This window comes from Carassius auratus, unplaced genomic scaffold (genome assembly GCF_003368295.1).
Source record: "Carassius auratus strain Wakin unplaced genomic scaffold, ASM336829v1 scaf_tig00215808, whole genome shotgun sequence".
In the NCBI taxonomy this organism is placed as follows: domain Eukaryota; kingdom Metazoa; phylum Chordata; class Actinopteri; order Cypriniformes; family Cyprinidae; genus Carassius; species Carassius auratus.
Window position 1 is genome coordinate 582,891 of NW_020528251.1, and position 13,423 is coordinate 596,313.

General features: G+C 38.1%; 1 protein-coding gene across 1 annotated transcript in view; it reads right to left on the bottom strand.

Moving 5' to 3' along the window:
- Positions 1-4,360: 4,360 nt before the first annotated feature.
- Positions 4,361-13,423, bottom strand: part of LOC113095894 (forkhead box protein J3-like) — a 93,827-nt gene continuing 84,764 nt past the window's right edge. The window contains exons 6-12 of the mRNA XM_026261214.1: positions 12,598-12,726; positions 9,625-9,799; positions 6,957-7,370; positions 6,090-6,191; positions 5,006-5,194; positions 4,814-4,915; positions 4,361-4,620 (exon numbers count right to left, since the gene is read on the bottom strand). Of these exons, the coding sequence (XP_026116999.1) occupies positions 4,508-4,620; positions 4,814-4,915; positions 5,006-5,194; positions 6,090-6,191; positions 6,957-7,370; positions 9,625-9,799; positions 12,598-12,726 (1,224 nt within the window). The 3' untranslated portion in view covers positions 4,361-4,507. The remainder of the gene's footprint in view (positions 4,621-4,813; positions 4,916-5,005; positions 5,195-6,089; positions 6,192-6,956; positions 7,371-9,624; positions 9,800-12,597; positions 12,727-13,423) is intronic.

The window sequence follows — 13,423 nt, forward strand, 5'->3', positions numbered from 1 at the left end:
AAAATATGGAAATGAAATAAGCATCACAAAGCAGCAAAGATTCCACAGTGAAGTTAACATTTTATTTCTTTAAGTGCCATTCATGCATATCAGGGGAAGGGGTGGTATTGACAATCCTAATGACACTTCAGAGTTATTTTACAGCACTAAAACCAATACAAAGAGAAGCCGTGTCATCTTATTGGACAGCAAAAGTAATAAACCGTGCAATAACAAAATGGACGAAAAGGGGAAAATAAAAGAAACAACAAATACAAGTAATGACCAGGACAAAATCAAACAGAAAACAAAGATTAAAATAGAATATAAACACTGGAACACTGAATGTTGAACAATAGTACAGGTAAAAGGTAGTGTCACACAAAAAGCCAACGCATTTCCATCACATATATACAATATAGATATATACATACTGTGTCACCCTTGGATTGGACAATAACAAAATACTCTGTATTCATCTCCCTCTTTTCTTTCGCCAAGCCCTTGCCTTGATCCCTCACCCCCCCCAGAGGAAAAAAGGATAATCAAAAAGACATATATTTACAATAAGCACAACAACACACCAACAATGAATAAAATCGGCTCCAAATACCAGAACTTGTTGGCAGTTTTCTCCCGTAAATGTAACAAGGCTTCTCAAATCTTCCTTGATTACAGTAATCTCTCTGGCAGATGCATCCCCACTCATTTTCTAGTTTTTTTTTCTTTTGTTTTACCAAAACAGAGTTGTCTTTAAACAGTTAAAACTTTCACACAACACAAACACAAAATCAGAGGAGCAATGTTTTTTCTTTTTCTTTTTTGAGGAAAAGAGAGAGAGAACTCGTCACCTGTCCAGCTCATATTCTCTTGCGCTCCCTTGACGCTTTCTGTTCAGTCTTATATTATCCTTCTCCTGGGAAGGACGCCAAATCACCTGCTGCCTTAAATGTTGAAAAATTAAACTTCTCACTTTGGCCAACAAGAGATTCAAAGACATTACGACCACAAACAGATTGGCAATACATACAAAATATTTCCATCTGAGAACAGACGCTCCTTCTGTGATCGACATCCAGACAAACCACGACCGAGGGTGAACGCCACAGTATGGTAATAAAGTTCACACTGAGGGTGGATCGATGCCAGACGTTCACTCGGTAGTGAGCAAACAAGGTGAGATCCTGCTTGAGTTAATGAACGACATGAGCGTTTGTGCTTCTGAATTCTTTTCAAAGTGCACAAATGACCAGATAAAAGCTCTCAAAGCTTTTCGTATAACAAACACGGAGGCTAGGTGAACAAGGCTTGTGAACACTTCACTATTATCCATAAAAAAAACATGAGATGGAAAGAAAAAAGGAAGAAAAGGATGCAGGGAGCCAAAGCAGATTTGGGCAATGAAGCTTAGCTTAAGAACAATGTGCACAGCATCTCAGTCTAACAAAAAACACAGACGCTAAACGCTCTGTGTGGGGTACAGTGGATAACAGTTCTGTCACTGTTGTGAGCAGACTCACAAAATCAGCCTCAAGACCAACTGAGTTGGATTTCTGGGTTATGTTTGTAAGGCATTAGTAATATGGTTTTGCCAATTTAAACCCCATCAGCATCAGAGAATCTGACAATTGCTTATGTAATGATGAAGATGAACATGAAGAAAGATGGTTGACTGGTTTTCTTAACCATTTGGAATCGTGAATCTCTCAAAACTGGTGACATTTAACCCCAAACAAAAAGGAAGTATAAGATCATTTTGCTCGAAGAAACTCCTTTTTTAAGACCATTAAGATTTTTTTTAATTAAAGTATACTGTTGTTTTATTTTACATTAGAGACTGTAGAAATGTAATTCCTAGTAATGAAAATATATTTGTATTATACTGCCTTAAAGATCAAATTATTCAGATTTTTTTATGAAATAATAAAAAATACTGTATTACAGTAATGAGAATATGATTAATGAGAACAATGGGAATTACAAAAAGAAAATGTCCAAACAGATTACAGTAAGGAGAATTTTGGATGGGAGATGTACTCTTCATTATAAATGTCAGAATTCCAAATCTTAATGGTCCTAAAAATATTCTTTATGTAAGCCACTTCTTTTTCCTTTCTGAAGTTTGAGGTTTAAATGTGTGTTTTCATGAAGGACATGTGATAAACTGTTAAAGGTTTGGTTTATGATATTAAAGGGATAGTCCACCCCAAAATTAAAATTGTGTCATTAATAACTTCATCTTTAGAACACAATTTAAGATATTTTGGATGAAAACCGGGAGGCTCGTTACGGTCTCATAGACTGAATCACTGATGGCAGATGAACTATTCTGATGATGCTTTTCATACTTTTCTGGACCTTGACAGTGTAACTTACTTGGCAGTCATGGGACAGTCACGAGCCTCCCGGTTTTCATCCAAAAGATCTTAAATTGTGTTCTGAAGACGAACAAAGTTTTTATGGTTTTGGAACGACATGGGGGTAAGTGATTAATGACAAAATGTTCATTTTGGGATGAAGCATCCCTTTAATGGCCTTAGGGATGAAAGTCCAACATGTCAACGTCTAATGTAAATACGTTGTTTGAGAGTTTATAATACTGAAATACCAAAACACAAAAACAAAGATTGTCATAAGATCATTTTACTTTTCCAAGTCTATTAGCACGTACACTTTGATGAATAATAAAACAAAACCCATAAAAATGACTTGAAAACTACAAAAAACCAATGAGACCAAGGTGTCAGATCCACTCCTCCCCTTTTCAACCGCATTTTATGGCTTTTCTAAATCAGCACTGCACTCTAGAATTTGGTCTAACAGAAGTGCTGCTTCTCACCGAGAAATACCCTGCTAAAGGTCAAAAACAAGGACCTATTTCTAATTTGGGTTCCGCTATTTTAGTCCAGATCTTGTGCATTAGTTTTGTGCTCTTCAAAAGAGATGATTGTAATCACTGATAGCCCTAAATTAATTATATTGCACAAACACATTACATAAAATCGCTGATATAATAAAACACTGTGGTTTCTTAACATAGAAGACACTTTCAACTAAGCTTCTCAAAATATAGACTGTAGGATGGTCATTACAGCGACAGTTGCTTTAGGGTGCTACGCTTGATAGAGCAGGATGCAGTTACTGTCTAGTTCTGTTTCTTTTATTTAAGGACAGTTTGAATGTGTGTGATTTTAAACTTTGCACCACTTCTTAGTAGCAGTTAACAATCCTCCGAAATAAGGCTATTATTAGTGTATCTAAACATTTTAGTCATCTCCTTTCTCTCACTATTACACTACCCAGCATTCAAAAGCAACAGCTAAAGTGAAGGTAAACTCTCTGCTAAAAGTCCTTGTCAGTGCAGCAAAGAGCAAGCGATTTCATATCGGTTGGTCCTAGCGTTAAAATAAAGAGGGCTTTTTTATTGCGGACCATTAAGCAAATGTGCCTTGACCTGATTTTCATCTCCTCCATCACGCTGCTGTAAAGAGCCTCACAGCAGGCTTATTTCGCAACGTGAACAGGGCTCTCCAGTATCCCACAAACTTCCAGTCAGGGAGGTGATCACTCCTAAACAACGCAGGATATTTTCAGTGGCAGGTCCTGAGGACTTTAAATGAACTGTCCGAACCGGAGACAATGATGGTCAACAGAATGAGGATTGTGCATGCAAACTTAAAGCGATGAGGAACTGTGAGGTCTGGATAGATATTTTCTGCCGCACACGTTCAGACTTGCCTAAAACTATTAGTGACAAAAACATGACACACAAGATACACTAGTACAAATACTGCAGGTAATGTGGTTTACACGTTTCGTTATAAGCCTTAACGATCAGTAAAATCTGCTGGAATCGGATTTAGATGCATGGCGACTTCAGCATTTTACAGTGTGAAGGGTCAGAGGAGCAAAAAAAGGGCTACTTGTGCCTGGACGACCAGAGAGAAGAATGGCAGGTGCTTTCGACTGTCACATTACCTGCACCATTGGCCCTCTTCTGAAAAGTGCCCGGGATCTCAGAGGAAGTTTCACAACACAGATGAGGAAGCCAATCTTGTCTGATGGGCGGTCAAGGCCTGAGTTAGTCACCATGAGAGGGGAGAACAAGCTGGACATAATCACTCGAAAAATCACTGAACAACAGTTGAAGAGCAGGGGCGAGCTTGGCGAGTTTGTAGAGAGGCTGTGGGTTGGGAAACATTTTGATATAAACATGAACCACTTGCCCCTTGGACAAGTATAAAAGCGATCACTTAAACATGTCCTCGTAAATGTGATTGTCTTCAAAGGAAATTCTTTTTTTTTCATTTTTTTTTTTTTTCATAAAAACACCAGGAACACAGGAGTCTCTTTCAGGTCATAATGAACAACACCTGCACTATTTTTCAAGTGTCCCATTCCAATCTGCCTTCTGTCACGGGCATGCAGACACCTCAGGTCCAGCCCTCTTGCACTGTAACACAAACACTCTGCCTCCTTACGCTCCTCTCTCGTTTGTCTGCAGCACTCTTTGCTCTCAGGGACTGGGTTACACGATGGAGTCCCAGTCAAAGTCGTCCTGGATGTCGTCGGCGGGCATGCGGCGTATCTGGAAGTTTCCAGCAGGCATCATATGCTGCTGGTTCATCTGAGCGTGATGGCCTGAGGGCAGAGCAGAGAGGAACTGTCAAAACATACAGATGTTTCGACGTGCTGAAAATTCTATTCGATCTTGTGGAAATATGAAACACAAACCGCTAATGAATTTTAGTTTTAAAAACCGGATCCTGTTCAACATAATGCTCAAAATAGAGGTAATTTTATTCTTGTTATAAGAGTTGAAAAAAACAAGGACCTGTCATAGTGGGGCCAGGGCTGCTCATGGGCGGCATATGAGGATATCCCGGCGGACCCATCATAGAGCTTAAGCTCTGTCTCGAGTCCATGTACATGTTTCCTGTAAAACACACTGATGTTACTAAGCTATTATTGTGTTAAGTCTTAATATGTGACACTGCGGATTTTAGTGATGAATAAAGCCACTCACCTGTGTTGATGTGTGGGCTGGGCTTGTTTGGATGCATGGAGCCATGGCACACTGGAGGCTGCACTGCCCCTTGTGGCTGGATTCCAGTGCGAGCAAAGAACTGATTGATGGAGGAGCAGAGGTCTGCTATCTGAGTGGGTTCGAGAGACCAGTTATTCAGCTCCGCCTGCCTCATGCTCTCTTTCAGACCTTCAGAAAAATGGTCAAAGATTATTTAATCACTCTGTGCAGTTGATTTCTCAAAACTAAAATGAAAATCCTTGCAGGCTACCATTTTAAAAAGACTATTATTATACAAAACAAAGCACAGAAATAGCTTAACAGGTCCTGTGTTAAAGTTAATAAGCAGCATTTTCAAGTGAAATGTGTTTTTACAGTTTTTAAATAATGAAACGCAATGTTCTTTATTCAAAAAGCTACTTTAAAAAGATAGTACTTTAATTTTTCAGTTTAACTACTAAAAATTTTGCCCACAAAAAAAATATAAAATTAAAATATTATATAATGATATAAATACAGGTGCTGGTCATATAATTAGAATATCATCAAAAAGTTGATTTCACTAATTCCTTTCAAAAGTGAAACGTTTCTAATTACTATTAAATTTCTATCTAATTTAAGTTGTCGGTTATAAACATTACAATTAAAAGAAGTACGCATTTGAAATATATCAGTCTCTGTGTAATGAATGAACATAATATATTCAAGTTTCACTTTTTGAATGGAATTAGTGAAATAAATCAGCTTTTTGATGATATTCTAATTACAGTACATGACCAGCACCTGTATAAAATATAAGCATTTTTAATTTATATTGAAATAAAATAATTTTAAATGAATGAAATAATTAAGAAAAAAAAAAAAACAGAATATATAATTATAGAATAAATAATAAAAAACATTTAATAACTAATTTACTATTATCAAATACAACTAACAATGTATCATTATACATCACATCAAGTGGAAGTTGTACAAAATTAACTGTTTAAAATACTAAAAGCAAACCCTTTTTCATTTAGTAGTTAATCTCTTGAAAAAAATGACAGTGAATTTAGTATATAGATAGGTATTCGGATTATACCTTGGAAGGGTGACAGATCAACATCAGCCCAGTTGTAGCTGCTGGCGATGCGGCAGCTTTCTTTTAGCGCATCCAGGTTTGGGTACCAGTCACTTGGAAGACCTGTACAGAAAACAGAAAGGTAGTGAAGGCCACAGCAGAACTTATCAGGGGTGCGTCTCCCAAAAGTATCGTTAGCCAACTATATTCGCACTTCCGTCGTTACCCACTAAGGGAACCCCAGAGTATGACATAAGAGGGAACCAGCGATGAATCAAACATCAAATAAAGCAAAATGAAAAGGAACATAGTAAATTAGTCATCAGGTGCCATATTCAATACAGCAGCATCTTAGAGATGTCTAATCGGTTAAATAGCAGAAGTTTTTCCTCCACCACATGCGTGTGACATCATAAACATCGGCCCTATGTTGTTGAACTACTGTGGTACAAACAACGGATATGCAACCGTGTTCAGGAAACATGATAACTACCTAGTTCTTTTCAACAACAATGCATCGTACTATGGTGGTTAATCGGGAAACGCACCCCTGGATGTGTGGAAGCTGCTGCTCACTTCCTGTTTGAGACAGCAGGGGGAGCCATAACCCTCTGCTACAGGCCTGCTCTCTGAAGTGTGCTGCATTTGCTTTGTTCTCATTAGAGCAAGCAGCATAAATCACCCTGTGATTTACAGCTGACTGCTCCAAAGTTGCCATAAATTTCTTAATCTAAAATAAATGACTGTTAAAAGAGGCCTGAAGAAATCGGCCTGTCATGGCAATACCAGCGTGGAAGGAAGTATGCTGAGGGTTTGAGACAGTAAGCAAGAGGAAAAGAAGAGAGATGATCAGATAGCGAGAACCATCACAGACACACAGACTCTTACCAGTGTTGCACTGCATCTGTTGCTGGCCAGGATGAGGCTGGTGGGAGAGATTCTGGTGCTGCTGCTGCTGCTGTTGCTGCGGTGTGTGTTGGCCGTGGGCCTGGTGCTGGGAGGGATGCTGCCCGTGCTGGCTGTGCTGGGGATGTTGGCTGTGTGCCGTGTGAGGATGCTGGCTGTGCTGGGCGAGAGGGCCATGCTGGGAAAGGTGCTGTCCATGGGGCGAGTTGTGGGCCGAGTGAGGGGGGTGGGAGAGAGGCACCTGGCTACCATTGTTGGGGATGTTGTTGGGGTGAGAGTTAGTGATGCTGTTCTGGTTGTTGTGAGGGTGGGTGCTGATGGTGTTGCTGGGGGAGTGTTGGTAAGAGCAGGAGGTGTGGGTCTGCTGGGACGACTCCGAGGGCATTCCCATCAGACCTGTAAGGATCAAACAGATAGCATCATTTCAAATAGGCTGCCTGCATCTCATCAGAAGCACTTCCATCATGTCAATGTAACCTATTAATTAATACTCAAATCATAGTCACCAACAAAGGCTTTAATAACTTATATTAAGATCGCATATGTAATACGATAGTTAACATGGAAGTAACAAAGCACAATTTTACAGCATCAGTAATACAATGGTTATTTTTATTAATTTTAATGTTAATTTTTACATTTGCTTTTTTGTTGCAAAAATATGTTTTTAAACATTCTTAAAAGTTTAAACAAGCATGTTACCATTATTTAGGCACAGTATGCAAATTTAAATGTTAATTTCTACATAAAACAGATGTTTAAGACGTTTAAAGTTGCATGTGTTAACATGCACAAGCAAAATACAAGTTAACAAAATTATGCATTTATTTTTATTTTTTTTATTTTGATTAATATTAGATAATATCATTTTTTTATTAGAAAAATAACATTATACATCAATCAAGATTACTAAATGCTGTAATATTTGCATTTAGAAAACATTTGCATCTGTCTTTTTTAAAAAGCACTGAGGTGCCGAGGCGGTGACTCAGCACAAAGTCGTCATTTGCTCTTTTAAATCAAACCAGAATTTCTCTCTCTACAACTTTTCATTCGTGCAACAATTGTTTTGAACTAGTTTCTAAAAATGCCTGACAAGCTTCCAACATCTGCACACTCAATAGCAATCAGCGAAGCGTATGGCTCGCGGTCTTAAGAGGCCCTGTCCATCATGGCGCTGGCACTGTAAACCTATTTTGGTGGAGAGCTTTTAGAGCAGACTGCAGGCCCTACATCGCTGCAATCGCCAGAGAACACTCATCGGCGGGGTGACAGGGGTGCATCTCTTATCAGCAGAGAAAGCCTATTGTCCAACCATGGGAGAGCACAGAAAGCAATTAGCTAGCAGCCCCCCTGAATAATAATGCGAGTTCATTACCTATTATCAAAGCCAGTGAATTAGCTCAGTGTCTCCAGCAGTGGGGTGTGAAATCCTCTCGCCAGCTTTATTTGCTCATTTTAATTGCCCAAGCTTGTCTGACTAAAAGATTTCACTTTTATGCACATAAAAAGGTAACAACTTTCAGCTAATGAAACATAGATGATAGATTAAAGAAGTTCACTTTAGAAACATCAACATGAAAAGCATCTGATTTGAGCAAAGTAGGTTAGATGCGGGGGCTCGTATGGTGTTGCGTGTAACCCGCTTGTCAAGAGCTTTTTGTACATCAGTCAATCAGATTATAAACAATAGGAATTAACTTTTAAGACAGGCTAGCTCGCAGTGAACTAAATCTAACACTGCACCATTCTCATTTCTATTTGATGGGCTGCCATTTGAGATGGAAAAATCTTTCAATGAAAAAATACATTCAAGTACACTGAGCCAGCATCTTCCTTGCAATTCATAAAAACATGGCTGCAAACATGACCTTAAAAAAAAACATGACGTTTTGGGGGAGAAAAAAGGTACATCGTGTTAACTTTTCAACTTTTCCTAATAAATCCTCAAAGAACCCATAAACAGGAAGTTAACTGATTTCAAAATGCTGTGTTAGATAAATAACATGCATCACAATAAGCTTGTCTTTTCCTTTTTATATATTTTTATTTTTTTATTAAAGTATTTCATAATTCTTTCAGCTACAAATTGGTTACCGGCATTTGATAATAATTATATTTTAATATTTAATTTATTTGATATATTTAATTGCAAATTATACCCAACATAACATTTATAAATTATTCGACATAAATTATTAAAATTATTTTAATATATACAAAAATATATATTTTTTTAAATAAAATAAAAGTTAAGAATATAGTACTACAATATGAATTAAAGCTTTGTTCCATTAAGTTCGTTTTGATAAATAAAATTACATAAATTACGCACAAAATATATGATTCTACTCAGAAATAACACTATTCTGTCTATAAATATGAAAAAGTATAATATCTATATATAATATTTAATAAATATTATGAATTATTATAAATTTTACAAAATGTTTATTTTGCAATATATGGCACTGAATTCCTGACAATAACACTCACACAGCAGGACAATACACAATCTGCACGCTCCGAATTCTGCAAAACTGAACAGTTCCAAAAGTGTTTTTTTTTTTTTTATTTTGGCTGATTTGTTGATACTCCACATCTAGACTTGGCCTGTGTAGTTTTTCAAGCAGTTTGATGGGAAACTCACCCTGATGGCTGTAGGACTGCTCAAACACGGTCTTGTAAAGGCTGCGGAAGGAGGCACTGAGATCTTCAAAGTCGGAGAAGAGCAGCTGCTTGTCGCGTTCCGGTATGCTGTACTGGGCCTGAGGTGCCTGCTGCAAGCTCATGGACTGGGACACCGATTCTGGATGACTTGTCACCTGAAGGGGGAGGAGAGGAGAATGACTGTTGTGCGAGGTGATGAACACAAGATTAGCAACAACGACAGAATTCAGCCTTGCCTCTCTCAACAGCAGGGCTGCTCAGCCAGGCCCAGTGACCGGCAGATTGGAGCTCCGATAGAACATGACAGCACTGACTACAGCACTCAGCATCATGGCACAGGAAATGAACTGCCAGACACACTGCAGCACAATATGAAGGAGCCAAATCAAGTGCACAAAACTCCAAATCTTGACCATTTTACGAGCACTGCTGAATTTAACCATAACCATACAGCCATGATCAAAACAGACGTATCTCCTGAGAGATCCTGAGAGTTGTTTTAACGGCTATTTATTTTGTAATTAACAGCTTTTGCGATAGTAACTGAGCAACACAACCGAAATCGACAGAAAGATCAAAAAACGAATTCGCTTGTGTGTCTAAACTCTCACATAAGTGTTTCACTCCAAACGGGATCTGCTCACTGTTTTGAGTCTGAAGAGATGCCTTTCATGCCCAGAATGAATGATTCATTGAATGGCTCCCAAGGCCTCCATAATGCTGAGCATATTTGTGGTGTACACAAGGCCAGAGGCTCTGCCATGTCTTGCTCAAGACAACAGTGTTAAACAGACTGGAGAAGCTGGCGAAACAGTAATCTGCCACTCTGAAGGAGTCTAATTCTAGCTGTCGGTGTGAACTGGTTAGGGGAAATTTATGTATCTGAACACTATGCAAGCTATTGCAAACAATTCCCACAAACAGATAATTGTTAGTGCCAGCGCTTTGTAGAGGGTCTCCCTCTTCTAACTGGTTCCAGAATTACATTACACAAAAATAGTGTGTGTGTGTGTGTATATATATTTAACACTGGACTGACAACCATATTCTGCTAGGGATGCACAATATTAACTTTTGGTCTACATTGATAAGCCGACTTTCATGTTATGGCTGACAACTAATATATGGCCAATATTAGTATTCCATACTATTTTGTCAGAATAAACAAAAGAAAACATTAAAAACTTAAATAAATAATTGTAAATATTACACATGAATTCAGGCATCACAAAAGTATTATGCACAGTATGTGTTACAGTATAAAATTACATTTACATTAAAGGTGACATACAATGAAAATCGGACTTTTTCCGTGTTTAAGTCTTGTAATCGGGTCTCCGGTGCATCTACCAACCCAGGAATCATTTCCACCCATAGCGCTGCCATTGTGTTTTCACAATCGACAACGATGTACCAGTTCTGACACTATGGCGAAAGTTCGACCAAAGTATGCTAAATATTCTGTATTTGTTTGCACAGTAGTTTCCCAGCTCTTCACTTTCACAGACATAACTGACTGTTTTTGTAACTCAGGTGTTTTTAATCATAAACTTCTGTGTATTTGAACATTTAAGTGCAATAAGACATGGAGAATTCTGTTTAGTACTCACATGACATGACAGATGTTTTCTGTGCCTGTGCTTGAGATGTATGCGCTCAGAAAACACTATACCTGAAGTTTAAACTGATATGACTTTAAAACATAGTGTGATAGACATGTTAATCAAAACCAAACATGTTTTTTGGCACAGTATCTGGGTAATGAGATGTAATAGCACAGTCCTATTGTGGGTAAGGCGGCGGGGAGCAGCAACTCAGCATATTTCTGCTTCCGCTCACAATTTTCAAAGTGATATAATAAATAATCTGTGAGATAGTTTGAGCGTAAACTTCACAGACACATTCTGGGGACACCCGAGATTTAATACATATTGTAAAAAGGTGCACAATAGTGCTCCTTTAAAAATTAGCTGTAAAAAGACAAAAATTAACAGTGAAAAATTGATTATTAAATCTGCATTTGACTGACTTTTAACAAAAGTAAGATGATGGAAAATGTAATCCAAATGTAAAAATAGGGAAAATTAACAAAAATTAACAAAATTACACATACAAAATAAATATAAATATTTAAAATGAAGATAAATAAAAAAGATAATAAAAAATATATATCTTCAATATTGGCTGACAACAAGTAAGATACAGATATATTGCAGATCCCTATATTATCCTGTACTACAAATTATTGTTCATCCTATTACTGTAGCAATATCAAAACTCAACTGTAAAATCAGAGCAGGAAACAATAGTTAGCTCTAATATAAAAAAAAAAAACTGCATAAGGAAAGTCCTGCTCACATAAAAGATTAGCAGCAGAGACTAATTGTACACAAGAATTATAAACAGTGGGAGTCCGATGACACTATGCATCACTGTAAAGATGAGCGCATTTAATTTGGTTATGTTCCAACATACTACAGCGTTCAAATCAGCTGGATGGAGCAGAAATAGAGAGACAAAGACAGAGAGCGAGCGAGCGAGCGAGCGAGCGAGCGAGAGAGAGAGAGAGAGAGAGAGAGAGAGAGAGAGAATTGTCTGGCCCACTGAAGTGAATCTATCAGTGTCTGTGCCGGATCAATGCTGAGAGCCTGCAGCGAGAAGCATGCGGGGCTTCTAGGGGACCAAAACAAAGCAGCAGCTTCTCTAGTGGGAGGACATCAGAGGCAGCGTCTCTCTTTAGCAGCGCTCCAGCAGTATGAGCTCTGCCTTTCATTCCCTTAACCTCTGTGTCAGGACGCTCCCATGCACAGGCCTCCATACTCTGGCATTCTGACAAACGCACTGGAATCTTGCTGCTTCTCATAAAACAGCACTGCACAATAAAACTCAGCAAATTAAGAGCTCTGCTTCAGGTTCACGAGAGGTTAAGGAGCATAATAGTTGGGACTCCTACCGGTGTGTAGCTGTGCACACTGCCCACACTGTTGAGGTTAACAGAGGCCAGACTCTGGTCAGATAGGCTGTTGTTAAGGCTGCTTCGAGGGCTGTCACTCCCGTCCTGGTCAGGGTTGTACAATGCCACCTGGAAATCAAGAAAGGAAAAGAGTCAATGACTTATAATAGCATTTATGATAAAAATCTAGCTTAAAACACAAGTGGCAAGTTCTTAGACATGTACTTCTTGTTTTCATGTGGTTTTCACACCAACATTTTTTTATCACACATTCATTTCTAAAATTAGTGCTGATTAATCCCACCTAACATTAAAGTTTTTCCAATATACTTTTATTTTTCAATAATTTAACATTCAATCTTCAAATGAATGTAGAAAAAACTAAAACAGTCTATTTTTTAAATATTTGTTTAGTGGCATCATCTTTATGTCTGAAAGCGAGTATCACTGATACCAATAATACTGGTGTCTCTAGGAAATAGTTTTTTTCTTCAAATATTTAACCATTGACTATAGCCATTCAACACTGCAGCAGCTATGACTGAGATCTATAACGGAGACTAAAAAACAACAACTTCTCATTTAAAGGAACTTCATAAAAAAAAGAAAACAATCTTCACATGAATCCATTATAATAAATGTCATATGTAGTAGGAGGAGTGCTGAGGAAAAGAAGCCAATCAAACAGAACCCATTTGATTTCAAAAGTCTTGAGAGGAATTCTTTTCCCTTTTCCATTACAGTAATGGTTGTGTCACATATGTACATCAGTACAGCAGTGTGTGCGCCCCACACTGTGGCTTATATAGAGGGAGCGTGGCTGGTG